The sequence below is a fragment of the Arachis ipaensis genome, chromosome B3 (genome assembly GCF_059453495.1).
Source record: "Arachis ipaensis isolate K30076 ecotype BB chromosome B3, ASM5945349v1, whole genome shotgun sequence".
Taxonomy (NCBI): domain Eukaryota; kingdom Viridiplantae; phylum Streptophyta; class Magnoliopsida; order Fabales; family Fabaceae; genus Arachis; species Arachis ipaensis.
The window spans coordinates 136,550,799-136,573,839 of NC_142438.1; the positions used below are offsets into that span (position 1 = coordinate 136,550,799).

General features: G+C 37.3%; 1 protein-coding gene across 1 annotated transcript; it reads right to left on the reverse strand.

Annotated features, from left to right (window-relative positions):
* Positions 1 to 16,134: 16,134 nt before the first annotated feature.
* Positions 16,135 to 17,409, reverse strand: LOC148572563 (uncharacterized). Its single transcript, XM_088507592.1, has 2 exons — positions 16,599 to 17,409; positions 16,135 to 16,466 (listed from the first exon to the last, which is right to left on the reverse strand). The coding sequence occupies exons 1-2, from the start codon at positions 17,407 to 17,409 to the stop codon at positions 16,135 to 16,137; spliced, it is 1,143 nt and encodes a 380-aa protein (XP_088363718.1).
* Positions 17,410 to 23,041: the final 5,632 nt, after the last annotated feature.

Consider the following 23,041-nt stretch of genomic DNA (forward strand, 5'->3'; position numbering starts at 1 on the left):
AATTAATTTGAAAAATAGAAAAAACAAAAATTAAATTAAATTAGATATTTATGTATACTATATAATTAATATTTGTCACATATAGTAAAAAGAAGAGCACTGACCGAGTGGCAAGTGGAGGCTGCTTTTGCTCAGAGGTTCTTGGTTCGGACTTGGTGGAGACATTTTAAAAAATTTTTCAAGCAAATCGGTTCGGTTAGACCGGTTTGTACTGGTTCTCGTCGGTTTTGACCGGTTTGATTCGGTTCTTATCGGTTCACACCGATTTTCTTCCTTACACGGTCCAAGGAGTAAACCGAACTGGATTAGAATCTGGTTCACCAGTTTTTCGGTCAAATCGAACAGTCCGGTTCGGTTTTTATAACTATGTCTCCAACTACTCCAAACTTACTAAAACTTTGTCAATCCGACTGCAAGATCGACTTCTGAACCATGTAAACTTTCGATATCTAAACAGAAGTCTACCAGTTGCATATCTTCTTGTATCCAATTTTTAGAATCGTACGGAAGTCCACCAGTTGCATATCTTCTTGTATCCAATTCTTAGAATCGTCTAGTCGCTGTTAATCTGACAGTATCCTATCTCTCATCCACCTGTACAATCTCATTGAAGTCTCCCATAGAGATTAACATAACCCTGTAATATAACTCAATTCTTCCCACACAGTAAATTTCTCTTCTCTTATATGAGCCACATACACCAAAGTAAGCACAATTGAAATTATTTTTAATAAAACTCCTTCAACACACAATCAGCGTATGACAACGACTCATTTTAAACATTATTTCATCTCAAATTAAATCATCATAAGCACCCTTTGACCCAACATATTCCCATCCCCAGCATCATTCCCCAAATTCTTATTACATCAAACTTTGTCATTACCTGCCTCTTAGTTTCAAACAAGCCTAACATATTCAATTTAAATTTTTTTCTTGAGGTTTTTGACCATGCTCAATATTCTATCACCGTTCAACCCATAACATTCCAAGAACAAAATTATTTTAATAAATTATTACACACCTTTAGTTTTATTTTCGGGTCTGTAGCGTCATACTTTCTCTTTATGTTTTGCCAATATTCTTTTTTGAGCAATTTTATCATTCTGTGCTTGGAGAATAGACATGATATCATCTTCTTCATTGTATAAAATTGCACCTAATTCCAAGGCAAAGTCTCAAATTTTTCTATTTTCAAGCATCTGGTCTTCCAAAATACTATCTCTATTTTCTTTACTTCCTTCATTCTTATCCAAACCACCATCATCAACAACCCTCTTCCTAGCTACTTATTCATCGTGTTCCGAAAGCTCCCCCTCTCCCTTTGTTAATGTTTTTCTCTTTGTACTGGAACTCATGCCACTATCATTCATAATGTCATCCCTATCACCCGTTGCTTCATCAACGTCTTTCGCACCATCATCATCAACATACACACCCAACCCACCAATCCCTCCATTCAATGTCACCGTTGGGAGAGCAGCGGCTTGTTTCTCCACCACCAACTCCTCCTCGATTTCACGAACCAACATAGGCGACGTCAGGGTTGCGCATCTCCCTTGCTACGTTGAGCCTCCTCTGCCGCGTCCAGCCTTCAGTTTCCCTCCTTCAACATCGATTTGTTCTCCCTAGGTCACCTCCGCGCCGGTCTCCAACGCAAGTGTCGCAGATGCAGCTTCTTGCACACTTGCCGTAGACCTTTCTCTAGCGTGCCCATCTCTATCGTGAAAACCGTGCTCCATTTTCATCAAGCCTAACCTGAGTTCTAGACCCAATTCCAACATCATCGAACCGGTTGATTGAGGAAACCCGGCCCAAGGATCCTTCCCTATTTTTTTTTTGACATCCTTAAATTGTTAGGTCTAGCACCAAACCTACAAAGAACCTTCTTTTTCTTATTCCTTTTGCCCATCTTTTTCATCCCATTAAAGTTACCTTCATAAACTTATGTAACTGTATTTTCAAACTCAGCTTCATAATTAATATAACCAAATCCCACACAATCCGCTCTCCCTTCCATTCCTTCATAAATTGGTTGATATGTTATCGTTTATACCTGATTTTGTTTTGAATGATTATTAATCCACTCATTCAAAATAATTTCAGGAATTATCAATCTGCGCTTATCTTTTTTGTCTTCCTTCAGCTCCCCCATCACCACATTGGCTGCCTAATCGTTGAAAACCGTCAATTTTGTAGCCCGTGTACTCTTTAAGCTCGTACTCACACACGCACACACACAGTCTTTTTTTCATTAGCTTCTTCATAACAATTTAATCCAAAAGTCTCTCGTACCACTTCTTTCACTAGCACATCGAATCCACTGATGCCTACTGTGATATGGACCCATTCATTAATCATATCTATGATACAAGTATCAATTTGTACTCGTCCAACACTAAAAGACATGTACGATTCTGTCACTTTATCACCGACTATTTCCCCTCATTGGCTTTCTAACATACTAAAGGTATCCACTGACTACGCATGTAACGGAACTCTGTAGCATTTTAACCACACTGTTCGAGTTTCACATCACTCCATCTCATCCCGTCTCCATATACTATGGAAGAATTGCAAGAGACTATTCATTTTAAACGCATATGCTTCTTCTGCATTCAATACAGAATCAAAAGTCAAAAGAACTTTATACACTCCCAGTTCTCGTACTTGGACAACTTGAGACAGATTTTTTTCCAATCATCTCCTTCCACGAACTAAAATCAATTGCCTTCGTCGTACCGCCGACCAGACTTCTCTGTAGCTAGTTCAGATTCTCTTTCATCATCAATACTTCCACTTTCTTCGTCCACCCATTTCCATGCGTGTCTGGTTCTTTTTGGTGCCTCGTTAGTTTTTCTACCTGCCTTTGGTTATCTCCTCTATGAGGTTGAGAATTTGCCTTATTCCGACTATCACTTCCTTCCTAAATTGTCTTTCGGACTTTTGTCTCAGTTGTCCTTCTATACTTCGATTCTCTCACGTACACAACTTTCCCTCTCAATCTCATACGATTCATTTTTGTTATAGCCTTCAGAGCCCCACTTTTCATTGTGTATCGGATGAATGCAAAAATAATATTACCACCTTTTTATTTTCGTGATAGATAGATCAAATATCGTTAATGCGTCCAATCCAATTAAACAGATGAAATAATTCATTCTTCGAAATGTCTTCAGAAAGATTATCAACAAAAATAGAAAAAAAAAACTCATTTTTCAACCATTGATACTGTTTTCGATTCCAAATTTTAGAATCTTTTGCATGTTTTCTAATTAAACTATTTTCATAAATAAATACGTCGATGGAATGCAATGCAAGCCTCACATGCAGCAAATGGTGGAAATGTATATGGAGCTCGTGACTGATTGCACCAAAATCATATACATATATCCCATTACCACCTACAAATATTGTTCTCTCTTAGTCTCTTTTTTTGTTTAATTTATTTGTGATGTTTAATTCCTTGAAAGGTGTAGCTTCCACGCATTTTATTATGCCCATGGTTTGACTTTGAATATAAAATTTACGTTCAATTTTCACTCTATTATTCACAATGTTTTTTTTTCTTTCTTTTTGGTGTCTTATTGACAATGGTCTTTGCAAGTAGTAAATGAATGCTTTTCGATTCTTTGAATTTTTATTCCATGAATTGCTCTTTTTTTGACCGTTACTCACTTTCTACTTTTTTTTTTGTCGTAATATGCTCAGTCAAATCTCCTACTTAATTCCATTAATTAGTTGGCCAAGATTGTCTTCGAACCTTTTTATTTTATTATTGGGTTATGAAACACATATTTTAGTTTTGTGTGATATACTGATATATCTTGCATTTTGAAATAAAGTGGTTTTTTCTCTCTTTGTCCGATTTTTTTTTTTTTTTTTGGTGACTGAAATAAATTAAACAAAGAAAAACAAAAGAAACAAAACAAGAAACTGCTTAAATAGAGGGACAGTCCCGTTTAAGACTACTCTTAAACTCCTCCCAAGGTGAAAGAAGCTCCACATGCGAAAGTTGTAACTTCATCGCCATCTTTGCCATAGTATCTGCCACCGTGTTTGCATCTCTCATAATCAAACGAAAGTCAACACGCCAATTCCAATGCATGATATCTCTTATTTTGAGCACCAGTGGATCAATAAACCCAAAACCATCTTGAGTAACAAGATTAAATGCTTCCACACAATCTGTCTCACAAATAACATCTCGTTGACCCACATCCCAAGCTAAGAGATATCCTCTCCAAATAGCAAACAATTCTCCTTGAAGAATACTATTACTCTCAATCATTCCCAAACACCCCCTTTGCCAGCTCCCATTACAATCTCTAATAACACAAGCAAAACCAACACTATCACCCGAACCAAAATAACTAGCATCACAATTAATCTTAAAAGTACCAATGGATGGGGGATTCCAAAAACCATTTAGAGTAGAGGGAAGGGACATACGTTGTAATTCAAAAATATTTCTAAGCTCCTTTTCTGAAGTTAATGCCAGACAAATGACTTTTTCCAGAGGCCAAGTTTCGTGGGGATTAAAGATGTCGTTATTCCTTGCTCGCCATATCCACCAAAGTCCCGAAAAGAACTTGAACGGGTGCTCTCTGCTATGATACAATAACCAGTTCTTCAAATCCAAAGGATGACAAGGAATATCCAACCTTTGCCAGACAAGCTGAGCTTTTGGACAATCCCGAATACAATGTATAACCGATTCCTGGCTAGAAAGACATCTTGGACACCTATCCGATGACGACATCCCTCTTCTAAAGCGAAAACTTGCAGTAGGAAGAGCCTCCTTAAGACACAACCAAGCCAAAAACTTATGCTTTTCCGGAACAAGCTGACGCCAAAGCCAAAGCCAATTCTCCCTCTCCTCCCAACCAAACAGCTGCTTACACAACCACAAGTAACCATTGCGTGAGTCATAGACTTTGGCAGCAGACCCACTCCAATACCAACCCACTTCCGGACCTGCTTGTTCATCTGGATTGTAAGAGAGAATATTATCTTTCAGATTTTGAGATAAAGGAGAATAAAGAGTATCCAAATGCCACCTACCAACCGACCAAATATCCTGTATCCGGAGATTCGAATCAGAAATGTGGACATAATCCATCTCATTAGATAACCGTCCTTCTCTCCTCCAGCTAGAAAACCAAAAATTCTTGTTCAAATCTCCAATACACCAAGCAAACCCATCCTTCAACACTTTCCAAGCCTTGCAAAGACACCTCCAAATGGGAGAGTCCTTGTTCTTAGGATAACTAAAACAGTCATATAGAGATGATCGGTATTTGGCATTCAATAATTGGACCCATAGCTTGTTTGGCTGCTGGAAAAAAGTCCAAACTAGCTTCCCAAGAAGAGCAATATTTACACAATAAGGATCTCTAATCCCCAAACCTCCATATTTTTTTGGAGTAACCAGTACCTTCCAACTAACAAGATTCAATCCTCTTCCATCAACTTGTCCTTTCCAAAGAAAATTCCTCATCATAGACTCCAATTTACTAATGATTCCTTTGGAAAAAATAGAGACCTGCATCTGGTACGTGGGAATAGCAGCGGCAACAGAATTAACCAAGCAGAGTCTACCAGCCCGATTGAGTAAACTCCCTTTCCAGCTTGCTAGCCTACTCCGAATCTTATCCAGGACACCATTGAAAGCTGAACGAGTCACCCTAGAATGGCTAAGGGTAACTCCAAGATACTTGCCCAAATCCTGGACAAATCTGATAGAGGATACCCCAGTGAAAATCTCTTTCCTTGTTGCAGAGACATTCTTGGAGCAAAGCGCTTTAGACTTCTCCACATTAATCTTCATCCCAGATGCTTTGCAAAAAGTCTCTAAAACCAACATCACATTTTGCACTTGTCTCTTTGTAGCTTTACAGAATAGAAGCAAGTCATCCGCAAACATTAAATGGGATATTCTTGGTCCCCCTCTAGAAATAGCAACCGGCTCCCACAAGCCCAAATCAACCTGATGACTAATAAAGCATGCCAGTCGCTCCATACACAACACAAAAAGATAGGGTGACATAGGGTCTCCTTGTCTAAGACCTCGGCTAGGAGTAAAGCCATTCAGACGACTCCCATTCCAAAGAATAGATAAGGAAGAAGCAGTGACACAATTCATAATCAAATTAAGTGTAGGAATAGGAAAACCAAAGCTCTTAAGGGTATGAGCTAAAAACCTCCAGTCAACTCTGTCATAAGCTTTCTCCAGATCAATCTTAAAGGCCAGTGTGCCTTTCTTTGATTTAGTCTTCTTCATAAAGTGGAGGACTTCTTGAGCAATAATGATGTTGTCAGGAGTTCCTCGTCCCGGAATAAATCCTCCTTGAAGCGGGCCAACAATCTCCGCAAGATGAGGACGAAGCCTATTAACAAGGACCTTTGTGATGATCTTGTAAACTACATTGCAGAGACTAATCGGCCTGAAATCTTTCATAGATACCGGTGATTCAACCTTTGGAATGAGAACCAGTAAAGTCTCCAACATTCTCGAATCAAGAGTAACACCGGAGAATGCCTGCTTAACCATCTTCCAAACATCAAGACCAATGATCTCCCAATATTCTTTGAAGAAGAAAGCTTGAAACCCATCCGGACCTGGAGCTTTAAAAGAGTTCATGTGAAAAACAGCTGTTTTGACTTCCTCCATAGTAACTGGTGCTGTAAGATTATTGCAAGCTTCCTCATTCAGAGAAGGAAGAGGCACATCACCAAGGCAACCCAAATCAACATCATCCAAATGACAGAATAAGCTTTTATAGAAAGACTCTGCTTCTTGACTCAGAACCTCTGGATCAGTTTCCCACACTCCATCCTTGAGAAAAAGGCCATGAATCTTATTATGCTTCCTTCGCGCAAGAGTTTGAATATGAAAGAATCTTGTATTCCTATCCCCGAACCTTACCCACTGCTCTCTGGACTTTTGGAACCATAGGAGCTCTTCTTGCACTAGAGTATTATTATAATCATCAAACAACTGTTGCTCTTTCTGACGCAAATAAATACTATCCACCACTTCCAAACGCTTTTGTAAATAATTAATCTGCTGCTCTAATTCACATTTCTTAACAAAAATGTTACCAAATACCTTCGAGTTAAACTCTAGTGAATTCTTCTGTACTTCTGAAAGCTTGCCATGAATTCCTCTATTACCAGACCACCATGACTGGTTCACAATATCTTTATACCCAGGATGAGTAGCCCAAGCAGCAACAAATCGGAAAGGTCGATTCCCTTTAGGCTGAGGACGACCTTTACAACGCACCAGAATAGGGCAATGATCAGACTGAAGCCTATTTAAAACTTCTGCATAAGCCTCTGGAAAGATAGATAACCAACTACTATTTATACAGACTCAATCAAGCTTTTTTGCCACATCAACATAATTTTTCACCCTCCTGTACCAAGAAAACTGCCTCCCAATAGTCTTCAGATCAAACAAACCACTATCCCCTAATGAAGTAGCAAACATGTCTGCTCTTTGATGAGAAAATTGACAGCCCTTAGATTCATGAGAAAATTTGACTTCATTAAAATCACCAAGAACAATCCAAGGTCCTTGAAAAACCATGGATTGTGCAACAAGATAATCCCAAAGGAGAACCCTTTTATTAAATTGAGGACTGCCATAAATACCACTACACCTCCAAATTAAATTATCAAAGTGAACCTCAACAGTAACACCTTGATCAAAAGCATCAATGAACTTACAACAAACACCCTTCATAGAGGATAGAAACCAAATACCTCCCTTATGCCCCTCTGCCTCCACTATACCAACAGAGTGATACCCCAACCTTTCCCAAAATAATTTTAAATGCTGAAAAGGGGAGTGAGTTTCAACCACAATAAAGAAAACAGGTCTAAATTTCCTAACAAGTTCCTTACAATGCACCCGGGCTAACTTATTAGAAGCACCCCTAATATTCCAAACAATCATATTTAAACTATCCATAAATAATAGGGACAGAATAAATAAGAACATAAACTCTAAACAGAATCACCAACCTCAATAGGTGGTTTGTCCTGCGGTACTGGCACACTCTGATCCTCAATAATTGCCACCTTTGGACCCCCTGACACTGCACTTGCCATGCTTCCATCTACTAAGGTTTCCTCCGTTGTGCCACCATTTTTATCAACTGGCGAGTTCTGCAAGGAGGAAGGCCGAGGACGCTTCCGTAGAGAAATTCCACGACGTGCAGGAGTTCTGCGCGATGGAGATGGCGCAATTTCATATTTTTCTTGCTTCCCCATCCTAATGCCAGTTGATTTGCCTCCATCACCATGCAAATTGGGCCTTGGAACCCTTCTCGAACCAAACTTGTGCTGCTTTCCATCTTGGTCCTTCAAACCTGATGACTGGCCCATTGTAAATTTTTTCTTACGCAGCACTTGTTGCCAGCCCTCTTCATCATCCATGCATGCCTCATTAACAAGACCATCAGGCACGTGAGGAGCCAATGATTCCGTAACCACATCCTTCCCTTTAACAACTCCTAATTTCTCACCCAAATCACGAGCTTCTGATTCAGCCTCTTTTTGAATCTCATGATTGTTGTGTGGCACTAGTGTTGGGGCTTCATTATTTTTTCCATCACCAAAGGAATTTATGTTTCCTTCCAAGGACTCCTTCTCCATGCACAACGATTTATCATGCCCATACCGTGCACAAGTAGCACAAATCAACTGTAAACTCTCGTACTCCACTTCATAAGTCACACCCTCCACTATAATATGTTTGATTACAGGCAACTCAAGATTAATTTGAACACAAGCTCGGGCATATTTTCCTCTTTCTGCAAGCTTAGTAGCCAAATCTACTTTCACCGGAATCCCAATTGCAGAAGCAATTCGCAGCATTGCTTGTTCCTAGTAGCACCAAATTGGAAGTCCCGAGACTCGAATCCATACCAGCGTTGATCCAAAGGATTTTTCGCATGGCCTAAAATTCACATCCCATGGCTTTACTGCAACATAGTGACCATCTATCAACCACGGGCCACCAAGAATGACTTTCTCACGATCCCCAGCAATATCAAATTTAACCAAAAAATATCCAAATCCCACATCCAACAAATCAAACCCTCCTTTGATGCGCCATACTATCCGGAGCTTATGCATGAGAGCCGTGTAGCCATAATACTTATCCAGCACCTTGATCACGATGGCTTCCTTATAAGGTTCAGCTAGACAGCTCTTTGCCTCCTTGGTAAAACTGACACTTGGTGGACGAGAATCACCCTGCTTACCTGTCACCGTCGCGATACCATCCTCAGATAAAGACCCTACTAATGCAAAGGCCTTAGACTTTTCTGCACCAATGACTTTATCTCTAAAGGAGACCTTGGATGGCTTTCCTAACCCCTCTCGAGAAGAACCTTCCTTAACACCGGATGCACACCCACCCACGCTCTCCCCCTTATCTCTTCCGATGGCATGGCCATCTTCCTCACTGTGTTTCACCCTCAACCGCTCGCCTCCGCTTTCTCTTTCTCTCATTCTCTTTGAGTACGGAGTACGTACTCTTTCTCTGCTCTTTGTCCGATTTTATTAATATGCAAGAAATATTTTTGTTTTGTTTAATGAGTTTAATTTTATTGTACTATTTTATACAATTATGTAATTACATCCGTTCTTTTAGATAATTATTCACGTGGTCAATGTGAAATATAGTAGCATTATATAATTGAACGTACGTATAAAACTATTTTGATTAATATCTTGTACTTTTTTTTTTTTTTGAATTTGATCAACATTTATTTGATGAATGTGATTTTTTTTTCCTTTATTATGTAGTTAGGGCTGGCAACGGGTAGGGTAGGGTAATCCTACTCGCGAGTTGAAAATTTTATTAAAATTCTACCCTACCCTACTCGCGGGTTGAGAATCTCTCAATCCTAACCCTACCCGTACCCTAAAATTCTAAACCCTACCCTACCCGCAGAAATATCAAATATTTTCAAAGTAAATATAAAATTCAATCATTTCGAATTTTATACATATTAATAACATAAAAAATAAAAAATTAATGCTCAAAATTACTAAATTAACTAACTAGTTTTAGTGGTTGTTCATTTATTGTAAGTCATTACATAAGGGAAGTTGTGGGTTCAACTCTCACTTCCTTTACTATATACCTAATTTTTATAAAATATGTGTTATATATGAGGTGCGGGTAGGGTAAAATAGAGTACACTCTAAACCCGCATCCTACCCTACCCGAACGGGTTGGACTGGGTTGGATATCCACGAGTAGGGTATGAATTGCCAGCCCTATATGTAGTTATATAGATGGTCAGCATCTATGACTCTGTTTTAGTAAGCTCACTTAAATAAAATGCATGAATGTAAAAATAGAAATAAAACCAAATTTTCTTTTAAAAATATTTGTGAGAAAATAAAAAATAATCTAGAACAATTTAAAATCATTCTATTTTGTATTTGTTAATTACTGTTCATCTTATTTTTATATTTTTAATTATCATTAAAATAATTGAATAATGTTTACATGTAAATATGTGTAATTACGAATATATCAGGTGCGGGTAGGGTAAGGTAGGGTACACTCTAAACCCGTACCCTATCCTACCCGCAGCGGGTCGGATAGCCTACTCTATCCGAACGGGTTTGATTGGGTTGGGTATTTGCGGATAGGGTATGAATTGCCAACCCTATATGTAGTTATATAGATGGTGATCAACATTTATGACTCTGTTTTAGTAAGCTCACTTAAATAAAATGCATGGATGTGAAAATAGAAATAAAACCAAATTTTCTTATAAAAATATTTGTGAGAAAATAAAAAACAATATAGAACAATTTAAAATTATTCTATTTTGTATTTGTTAATTACTGTTCATCTTATTTTTATATTTTTTAATTATCATTAAAATAATTGAATAATATTTACATGTAAATATGTGTAATTACGAATATATATACATAAAATTATAAATATTAAATTAAATAAGATAATTTTAAGTTATTGTCTCTCTAATATTATTGTTTTAATAATAATAATAATAATAATAATTATTATTATTATAATAATAATAATAAGGGTTAAGTACTTTTTTCGTCCTTAACGTCTTGGGTGAAAATCAAAATCATTTCTGACCTTTTTTTATTATTAAAATCATCCTCAACGTTACAAAACATTATAAAATTATCCTTTTGTCCATAATAATTTTTAAAATGATATAAAAATCCTTTCCCCCACAGTACCCCATCCATTACCTCCACCCCCATTATCCCCACCCCTTTCCACCTACAACAGAAAAACCAAAATGAAACCAAAATGAAGAAAAGGAACAAAAGAGGGAGAAGAAAGAAAAGGAAGGGAAGAAGAGGGAGGTAACGGCAAGGAAGAGGGTGGCGCCGCCGTCGCATTGTGGCTGTAGGACTTGTCGCGATGGATTTATCATTCTTCATCTCTCTTTCTGCTGGGGCTTGTCGCGCCACCGTCGCTGGTGTTTTCCACCACCGCCGTCACCGGGGTTCAGCCGCTCCGTCGCTGCTAGGCCAATCCTTTGCTGCTCCCCTCATCTTCTCAATGTATCCGCGGGCTTTCTTTTCGTCGTCGTGAGGTTTGAGCTCTGGTTCCTCTCCCGTCACGCTATGTTCTGCTGGGCCGCTATCGTTAGAGTTTCAACCACTCCATCGTCGCTGGGCAAGGGTTTTGTTACTCCCTCATCATTGCTGTACACCTGCTCTGTCTCTACTGTCGCTAGCAAGAGTTTCGTTCTTCCTTTTCTAATGTTTTTTTTTTTTAATTTTTGAAGAACATAAACATCGTTTCTTTCTTTCTAATTTTTTTAATTTCCGTTGTTGCTGATTTTTTTATTTGAAATTACAGTTGATGATTGTTGAATTATTTTTTAATTTGAAATTTTTGATAAACTTGTTTTGTTGATGATTGCGGTTGATATTTTTGTTAAATTGTTGAATTGTTGCACAAAAAAAGGGTTTAGGTGGAAAGAAAAGAGTTGGGGGTAGTGAGTGGATGGTAGTGATTTAGGATGATGAATTGGTAATAGAGAGAAAGGTGTGATAGTTATGATGCTAATGGTGATGGTTATGGTGGCAGTGGTGGTGGCCGTAAGAAAAGAGAGAAAGAGATGCATAGCATTGGTGATGATGATGCAAAGGTTAGTGGTGAGGGTAGAGATGGTTTTTCAATTTTTGTTTAAGGGTAAAATTGTCTAAAAAATATTGTTTATGAACAAAAGGATGATTTTATAATGTTTTATAACGTTGAGAATGATTTTAATAACAAAAAAAGTCAAAGACAATTTTAATTTTTACCCAAAACATTAAGAGCGAAAAAAGTACTTAATCCTAATAATAATACCAAAAACTTGGATCCAGTATAATTTCTTTTGCTATACTTTCTCTTTCTTTTGTTGATAATGTAAGAAGTTATTAACACTATCTCTTTGCTTGAACAACACAATGCACATAAAATATAAAAGAAAAAAACACGATGAACCAACTTTTAGTTGTTTAGGTTTAAAATTTATAATTTTAATTTTGAATTAAAAATTTATGATTTATGACATAAAATTTTAAATAAATAAAATAAATTAAAAATAATTGACTAGTATTATTGATTAAAAAATTCGCTCTCTACTGTCTCTAGCATTACTCATAAAAGAAATAGAGATATTTATTCTCTGTTTTTTTTTTTTGGACGTGGCCTTGGACCAGCCAAACAACCCGGCCCAAGGCACCTGAAGCTAAGAGACCCGTAACCCACCCAAACTCGTGCCCGACCCGGATACAATCTGACCCTCAACGCCTCAGCCTGGTCTTCTCCCTCCTTCACTACGAGCTATCCAGCGTTGTGTTCTCCTCCTCCAGCGATTGTGCATGTTCATGATTCCGGGCTCTTCCTCTCCCATTGCCTCTATCGTCTCTAATCTTGAAGGTTTCGTGCTGAAGTAGGCCGTTGCTGCGCCTCACGACGGGTTTTTCCTCCTGATCTGCGTCCCTTTGCCTCCTTCCAAACCCCATTTCACGCGCTGCTCCTCTATCCTTAGCCTTCAATCGGATCTGCCTTGCAACATCCGTCGGATCCTTGGGTTGAAGATTGCTACCCACTCTCCGGCATACCTCCTTCTGAATCTCTGCCCGATCGACTGCGCCTCCTCCTCTGTCCTTATCTGCTCTATCAGAGACTATCTTGTGGCTGTCATTGGTGGATAGGTGCATTGCTTTGAGGCGATGGTGCTCCTTGATTATCGCTGATGGCTTGTCTCGGGTTTCCGTTTTCACCCCTCCAGGTAACGTCTCTTCAATTTGCAATTCTTGATGCAATTCTTGATGGGTGATTGAATCGGAATTGTTGTTGGCTGGATTCTGTATATCTTGAATATGCTGAATTGTTGCGAGACTTGCTTCTGATCTGATTGTATTCCTTAATTGAGTAGGTGGGTTCATTGTCCATTGTCTCCCAAGATTATTCCCCGCTGCCATCGCTGCCAGTTGGTGAGCTAATTTGTTGCCACCCCTTGGAGTCCAGGTAACTCCCACATCTGGAGCCTCTTCCAGCAGTTGGAGAATATCTCGAATGATAGCATCTGCTTTCGCTATAAGCGTTCTAGCCTTGATTGCCTGAACCAGAGGTAAGCTGTCAGTTTCAATTATGCAATTGGGTATCTGAAGATTCTTAATAAGTACGAGTGCTTCTCTGTATGCTTGAGCTTCCGCAATTAATGGTGATATTGTCTTGAATGTTGCTGTTGTCCCAGTTATGACTTTTCCTTGCCAGTCCCTTACTTTTGCTGCTAGAGCTGCTGTACCGGTATCCTGGTAGAAAGCTGCGTCTGTGTTCACTTTCAACCTATTCTTTGGCGGCGGTCTCCAGGTAATTCTTTTTCTCACACCGCCCCTGCCTGTATCTGGAATGTTTGCTTTACTGGATTCCTGTGTTGCCTTATGAAATTCTGCTGTTAGATATTCTGATTGAGTTATTACCTTTTGTGGGATGATTTCTGTTTGCTGGAATATATGATGGTTCCTTGCTTTCCATATGCACCAACAAACACATCCTAGCTTGCATAAAGTTTTCTCTTGTTCACTCCCTGATTCAGTCTTTATTCTTTTGATTTTATCCATTATCCATTCTCTAAAAGATCTTACATTATAGGCCGTAGGAACAATTTGAATACTGGATTCGAACCACACTGCTCTAGTCCACGGACACAATAATAGCGCATGTTCAATTGTTTCATTCTCTTTCTGGCATATGCTGCATGTGGGCGTCATTGTAATTCTCCGCTGGTGCAGATTCGTGTTTACTGGCAAAATTCTATGCACTGTTTTCCATAGAAACATTCTAACTTTTTGAGGCACCGGTAATCTCCAAATAGCTTCCCAGATCTCCCTCCAATCCTGACTAGTCGAAGCCTTGCAGATTCTTCCCTCTTCCTTCGAATCCTTCTCCTCCTTAGCGACATGATAACCGGTTCTCACAGTGTACTGTCCATCCTTTCTGTGCTGCCAAACAAAGTGATCCTTCTTGTTGATCAGGCTAATAGGAGTCTTAGTTATTAGTTCAGCTACACTTCCATGAAATATTTCTTTAATCTTGTTCCTATCCCAACCCTCCCCTTCTCTAATCAGCTCACTCACTTTTCTAATACCTATTGCTCCGCCTCTTCCCAATTTTCCTATCCCTAGCGCCCAATTGTCTTCCCAAATATCTACCTCCGCTCCATTCCCTATACTCCAACTTCCTTTCCTTCTAAGGAAATCCCTTCCCTCTAGCAAGCTCTCCCATATCCATGAAGCGTTCCTACCTACTCCCACCTCCCATAGGCTGCAATTCGGGTAATAAATGGCCTTTAGAGTCTGAACCCATATAGCATCCTCCTCTTTTAACAACCTCCAAGCTTGTTTAGCTAGGTGTGCTATGTTCTGGCATTCTAAATCCTTGAATCCCAAACCTCCATTTATTTTGCTCCTTGTCATTTTTACCCAACTCTTCCAGTGAATGCTTCTTTCCTTACCATTGCTTCTCCACCAGAATCTGGCTATTGCTGCTTCAATTCTCTTACAAAAGGATTTGGGAAATTTAATGATATTCATAGCATAGACAGGAATCGCCTGTATTACTGCTTTTATCAAAACCTCATTTCCGGCTTGATTTAATAGCTTCTCTTTCCATCCTTGCACTTGTCCAGCATCTTCTCCTGTATCCACTCCAATGCCTTATTCTTGGATCTTCCCTATCTTGCTGGTAGCCCTAGATATCTTCTCAGATCATCCCATGATGCCATTCCAGTGATCTCCTCAATGTTCACCCTCCTTTGTATTGATACCTGCCTTCCAAATATCAGCCCGGACTTGTCAGTGTTAATTCTCTGTCCTAATGCCTCTGTATATTTATTTATAATTTGGATAAGTTGATAAATCTCATCTTCTTGTGCCCCTTCAAAAATAATACAATCATCAGCAAAAAGTAGATGAGTAATGACCGGTGCTGTTGGAGCAAGCCTAATTCCAGATATAAGATTTTCCTTCCTCGCCTTATCCATGAGAATAGTAAAACTCTCAGCAGCCAAAATAAATAAATAGGGCGATAGGGGATCTCCCTGTCTGAGACCTCTCTGTGGAATGATCTTGGTTGATAGCTTGCCATTTATTTTGAATCTATAACTCGCACTCTTCACACAACTCATCATCAATTTGACCCAATCTTTGCTAAAACCAAACTCTTCCATTACCCTTTGTAGAAAATTCCATTCCAGCCTGTCATATGCCTTGTTCATATCCAATTTGATGGCTATGTCATTGCTTTCATGATTTCCTTTTTGGTTTAACTTATGAAAAGCTTCCTGCACAATTACTATATTGTCCTGTATAAGTCTTCTTTTTAGAAAGGCACTTTGGACTGGAGATATAATAGCATCTAAAACTCTCCTTAACCTCCCCACCAAGACCCTCGTCACTATCTTGTACACGAAGTTGCAACAGCTTATGGGTCTAAGTTGATTCAGGCTTTCTAGTTGACTCGTTTTAGGAATCAACACAACAGTTGTTTCTCCCAAGTCCTCCGGTACGCTGCCTTCCCTAAAAATCTGTTTGACTACTCCACACACTGCTTTATCAAAATATCCCAGTGTTGTTGAAAAATAATTCATTTAGTCCATCTGGGCCTGGAGCTTTTAAGCATCCCATGATAAACACCGCTTCCTTTATTTCCTCATCAGTGATGTTCGCCATTAACTCCTCATTCATCTCTCTTGTGACTCTCTTAGGAATTTCTGTTACACACTCCTCCAGGTTCCTATTTCCTTCCGACGTAAACAGCTTAGTGAAATGTCTTTCTACCAATCTCATGATATTTGCTTCCCCTATAATCCACTGTCCTGTCTCATCTCTCAATTTGTCAATTCTATTCCTAATTCTTCTCTGAATAGTTGTCGCATGAAAGAAGGCTGTATTTTTATCGCCCCACTTTAACTATTTTAGCCTTGATCTTTGCCCCCAATATTTCTCTTCTTGTTTTCATAGCTCTGATATTTGCTTCTTTAATTCTCTCTCCCTTCTTTGCTCCTCTTCTGTCATACCTGCCTCTTGAATTTGATGTAGTTCTATTTTCTTCCTTTCTATCTTTTTATCTGCTCTTTTGAACTTCCTACTGCTCCATTCCATTAACTCCCTAATGCATCTGTTCCTCTTTTTTGTGAATTGATTCCAACAGTTTCTACTACCATCTTCCCATTTCCAGCTCCTTTGGATGACCTCTTTACACTCCTCATGTTCTACCCAATAGGCCTCGAACTTGAAATCCTTTTTTATCCGAACTCGCTGCTGTGTATCCAGAATTAAAGCACAATGATCCGAAGTAACGGCTGGAGAGGCTCTTAAATTGACATTCTGATATATTTGCAACCACTTCCAATTCACTAACACTCTATCTAGTCTTTTCCTAGTGATAACATTATTTCTTGGATTACTAAACCATGTGTACTTATTGCCTTTAAGATCAATATCTATTAAATCATTATCATCTACAAACCTTCTAAACGTTTCTAAATAAATTCTAGGTTGTGGATGAATGCCTACCTTCTCATATTGATTTAAAATATCATTGAAATCCCCCAAATAAGCTTGAGGTACTTCCTTACTCATGTTGCTTACCGTAAGCTCATGCCATAGTCTCCTTCGCTTTTGAAAAACTGGATTCCCATACACGAAAATACCCTGCCAATTCAAATCATTGTTAATGTTAATATTTGCTTTAATGTAATTATCACACAACTCATAAACATTAATATTAGTATTAGATTTCCATAACAAACTTAGACCGCCGGACAAGCCCCGGGGTTCCACGCAAAACATATAGTCAAACTTAAGCTTTCTTCTAACCCTATCCATTTTTTCCTTTCTAGCCCTAGTTTCCATTAAAAACACTATTAGCGGCCTTACTTTTTTACATATCTCATATAACTCAGAAATTGTCGGGGCAGCCGCTATTCCCCGACAATTCTAACTTATAATACTCATGGCTGAGGTTGGGGCATGTTAAGGCCCGCCTCCTCAGCCATATGTGTTCCCCTACTCTGCCTAGACACATGCATAGCTAACTCAAACTCCCCTGTATCCACAGCTGTATTGCCATTCTTCATTTCCTTGAGCTCCTTGTCCTCTTGTTCCTCCTTCCTGTCCTTGTATGTGAGCATTGGCACCTACCAGTTCTCTCTTTTCCTTTTCAGACTCAACTTCAATTCCAATTTCTTGGCTAACTGTGCTTTCCACTCAGCTTGTTCTTCAACTGCTTTGTCTTCATCTTCATCACTTGCTAATTCCACAAAGTAGACATTTTCACCCTGATTAACATGTTGACTAACCAAATCCAGCTCTCTGTTCTTTGCCTCCTTAGATGGCTTGCTCAGTTCATCATTTTGCATTCCTCTTCTCCTCACTTCCTGGTGATTCATACTCTCCATTCTACCTTTACTAACCTGCTCATCCTTCTTCCTTCCTAACATGAGTCTTTTTAATTCCTGACCTATGATTTTTTTTCTCTTTTATTCTCCTGGCCCAACTTCCAGTTTTCAATTTTGTAGCTGTTCACCTCCATTTCTTCTCTTGGGTTTTTATTCAGCCCACTCCCTTCAATATTCTCTGCTTTCAAAGGATTTAAGTCTAGGATGGACCCAAAATCCTTCCTTAGTCCATTTCCACTTGACTTCTGGGCCTCTTTCCCCTTATGTCCCTTCTGGGCCTTTGTGTTGCTGGCTCATTCATTCTTTCTTTCTCTTATATCCATAATAAGATTTTTAAATTTAAACGCTGCTCCTAGGTCAAACAGCATATCCCTATCATCCTGAAATTCGGGGATTTTCGATACTCCCTCTACCTGCTCTCCTGCTTCTGCCATTTCTTCCTCTCTCCTTGTTTGGTTTTCCTATACGCTTTCTTCCCTGATTTTCTGCTGCGGTGCCTGCTTAGCCCTTATCCTACTCTCCTCAGAGCTTTGTTCATCACCACTCTCCCGTCTAGGGCCCATTTGCTCACACGCCTGTTCCTCCTCTGCCTCCTTCCCTCCCTATTGTTTTGAAGTTCCTCCTCTCATGGTTGGACTTGGTCTAAATTGGGTTACTCCCAATCCTGGTGAGTACTTCTTCTTGGATGGGTCCCAGCAAGCCATTGCTGTTGGGTTTTTGCACGATTTCTTCTCGTGTCCTAATATACCACAATTGAAACAGTAGCTATCTGGTAGCCTTTCATACTTGAAGAAGACCCACAGTGGTGGCATTTTCTCTCTGTCGAGCTAGAATCCTGTTGGCAGAGCCTTGGTTATGTTGATGCTAACCCTTATCCTCAGATATGATCTCCTAAGAACGCCATCGACTTTTGGATCTTCTGCCTCAGCCAAAACCCCCAGCATCTCTCCGATAACAATGTCTGTCTCCTTTTCCATGAGGTCATGTGGGATACCATGCACTTGGATCCAAAATTCCATGAAGTCATGATCCACTTCAAACACCGATTCCCCCTCCCTCCATAATCTGAGGTTGACCATGTTTCCTTTGACATTCCAAGGGCCATTCTGCATAATCTGCAGTCCTCTCTTCCTGTCCTTGAAACTGAATAACAACTTTTTTGATCCAATATCAATAACTGCCACTTCTTGTGGGTTTTCCTACATTTTCAGTAGCGCATTCTTGTATGTTTTGAAATTTATCTCTTTCTCACTTATTACCTTCCTTACTACATTTAAGCAATTTTTCTTGTACCCTAGCTCTCTAGGTTTGTTGAACTTGATGACTTTTCTTTCAATGCTGTTCATATTGTGATTTTTTGAGTAAAATGACTGTCTATTTCAGGTTTCTCAGCGTTGTAGAAGGTTCAGATTTAATGCTATATTTGTGAGGATATGACTGTGTGTATTGAGAGAAGAAAGACTCTCTATTAAAGAAGAACCTAAAAGTTTACAGAAAATTCTCCTAATGAGAGAAGAGAAGCTCTCCTATTGAGAGAATCCTTGAGTTGTCTATATTTATTCTCTGTTTAATAAATAATGAAGTGGTAGATTGACGTGAATAACTCATCATTATTGGCTGTACCATATTTTTTTTCTCGCGATCTTAGATGCCTTCACATATAAATTATCAATAATTGACTACTCAATCATAACGAAATATGCATAAGTACATAACACATGGGCAAGTGAGACTGGCAGGACCCTTGTCCCTCATTTATTTTAGTGTGGTCCATACATACATATAAGATGAATATGGTCCTAAATACTTGAGTTTGTTATTATTATAAGCTTAATTTTAACCACAAAAGTGTCAAGTGACAAACTATTGTTTTTAATTAACGAGACAAAATATCCGAATATGGCAAACAATTAATACATGTTCAATGTTCAGATTATGAAAAAGAAAAAAAGCTTCATAAAATAGTTATTTATTTCTAACTAATACATATGTATAGTACTAAGAATCTAAATATAAATGGTAATAAATTAATCCTCAGTCCAATTCAATAAGAAACTAAAAAAAAAAAAAAGAGAAGATGGAATAAAAAAAATCATACATATAAACCCACCTTAAAAACAAAGAGTGAATAATTTCGAACAAAAAACATAAGAGAAAGCTAAAATGGAAAAGGATGTCATAGCATCAAAGAGAGGTTCGTACTTAGGGTGCATGTTGTCACCGGCATGTTTTCCAGTGCACGATGAATTTCAGTACTCAAGAATCCACCATAAAAGCAACAAAACAACCAGCAACAAGATTAGAGGAAGAAGGTGGAGGAGAATCCTTAGGAGGTTCATGAAGGAGAGCAAGAAGACAAGCATGTGCATTAGTGGATGTGGATCCAATAATAATAATAATAACAATAAAGCTCTGTCGTTTCAGTATGATCCTATCAGCTACGCTCAGAATTTTGATGAGGAAGCTAGAAGGCTTTCCCATGTCTTCCAAGATTTTAGAGGTGGGATTATTAATTAATTAGTACTACTTATATATACATATTCCTTGTTAGCTTCAATTCCTTGTGATACTGTAATTAAACTTTTGTTTAATTAATTTTGACTATCTAAGAAGGACAACTTGTATTCCCTTTTCCTTCTTATCAAGTACCAAATTAAAGGATCTGAGGGTATATATGTACAAATCTATATATCTTAAAGGTTGTAAATTAAATTATATTTCTATAAATTAAGAATTTCAACGGTTTTATAAACTGGATCTACACCATTATTATCATGATCCAGATTTTTTTTTTCTTTTTTTTTGTTATTTATTTGAACTTGTAAATCGCTTCATTCAAACATATCATTTATGTTTTTATGTTATAATATGCTCCCTAGTGTTTGAGAGATTCAATTATTTGATAAATGATCTATAAATATATTTGTAATTGTTCATTAAGCAAGCTTGAGATACGTTATGAAGTGTATTTAATTTGTTCATTGAGCTTGAAAGTATCCTACGGTTATTTTGCTGCAATTAGCACTAATTGGAGCTTGAAGTTAACTGTGTTATTGGTGACTGGTGAGCTAATTGTTTACAAATCCAACCGAACATTTTTTTTTCCTTCTTCTTCTGTCTTTTTTTTTCTTTGAAAAAAGAAAATGAAAAATGAAATAATTTATCTACACATAGTACATGCTTTTTTTTTTTAAAATTAGATGAATTGGACAATCTTCAATCTTAAATATTACAACATCACAACATACTCACATTATACATTCATTCATATAACACTAAAGAATTGATATTCAATATTTGACGTATTCACCAAAGTTTAAATTCAAATATAACAGATTAAGGGGCATATAATTTATCTGTAGAGTTATGCCTCAACTGCATAGTACAGGTTTATACTGCTATTGTATTTAAGTGTTTTCAATATTGAAATAATCTTTAGCCCATTTTTATAGTATATAGCCCAAGTTACCAAATAGGAAACAAGATGGGTTAGAGGAAAAAAAATATACCTGCTCTCCCCAAAAATAAATTGGACAAATGCTAAGACAAAGTTAGACTCAAAGCCCAATGTCCAAATAAAAAAGCTAATCTAAAAACCTCAATCTTGTGGTCGAGGCCTTTTGTACAATGATAATTAATTTGTCCAGTGAATAACCAGATCATCCAAAATCAAAATCTAACTGAGATCGTACACCACAAAAAAAAAAAAAAAAAATCCTAACTGAGAAATAGTAAATAGAAACTTTTAAAATATAATGCGTATGAGTGTATATAAGACTATAATGTGACTGAATTTGTGATATTATAGTGCCTAAAGTTAGAAGTTGTCAAACACATTTGAAAAAAAATAAATAAATTATTAATGTTTAAAAAAAAAAGTGTATTAGTGAATTATATGCTTTGAGTTTTTATTTTTATTTTATCTAAATACTAACAATAAATTATCTTTTCAGAATTCAAAATAATAAAGACACTTTTCAAGATTTTTAACGAGTGTGAATATTATATTTATATACTGTAAAAAAAATTATCTTTATATAAAATGCAGGCCGAGCAGCAAGTCGGCAACTCTACCTGATGGTGTTTATTGATATAAGTAATAATTTATAACCTTGATTAGAAAGTGACTTAAAATTTATAGCGATTATGTTACGTGTACATCAAAATCAGCTACTAGTATAAAATATATATTGAAATATAAATATACATTAAAAATAAATTAAACCACACATATATTTATACACAAATACGTTGATAGCTGATTTTAGTTGATCATTTTAGTGTATGAATAGTATTTTTGGATTTTTAAGTCAGATTATGACTTTTTCATGATGTTACTCTTAGCAGTCTGTTTCTCAACAATTTCCTTGCATCTTCAAATGTTAACTGTTGCAAACCAAGTATAATCTACCAGAAAATTAAACTACAACTTTGAGAAAACGCAGAATTGTTTCCTTGCTACTAATTAATATTTCATTAATGTTGACTGTATATAAAATATATAGTGCCAGCTAAAAAAATCATCTTCATATAATCTTTTTATATTATCAGGGTACCTGTGATAATGATCATATAAGTTGTCCTTGTGAAAAAATAATATTAATTCCCTTTCATTGCTCTCAATTAGTATTAGTATATAAATATGTTTTATAATTTGAATTTTTTCTGAACTATAGGGATTAACATTTTATTACTAGATGATTACAATTTTATCAAAAAGATAAATTATTCCAAATAAAATTTATTCCTTTATTTATTTATTTAATTTCGAGAATTTAATGCAGCTCATAGTCAACCTCTGCCGGATCTTCTTATTTTCTTCGAAGTTAGTTCCTTTATATATATTTCCAGGCACAAACGTTGACAAAACTATAATTGACTTATTCCATTAGTTGTTGTTTCTTTATGTTTTGTTGTGATTTTAGTTTTATCTCCAAGTTCTTTAAGACATCATTAAAAATATTATCTCATTGTGCAGTGCACGGTTCATGTTGTAACCCTTCACTTAAAGCTAAATTTTAAAGTGTGTCCAAAGAAAACTAATTTACTACATTAGTATA

What these genes read in the sequence shown, in the direction of transcription:
- LOC148572563 (XM_088507592.1), bottom strand. Translation starts at nt 17,409, where the DNA reads ATGGATAGGGTTAGAAGAAAGCTTAAGTTTGACTATATGTTTTGCGTG. An exon ending in ACATCAAATTCAAGAGGCAG is followed by an intron (nt 16,467 to 16,598) that starts GTATGACAGAAG and finishes ATAAAAATACAG; the next exon opens with CCTTCTTTCATGCGACAACT.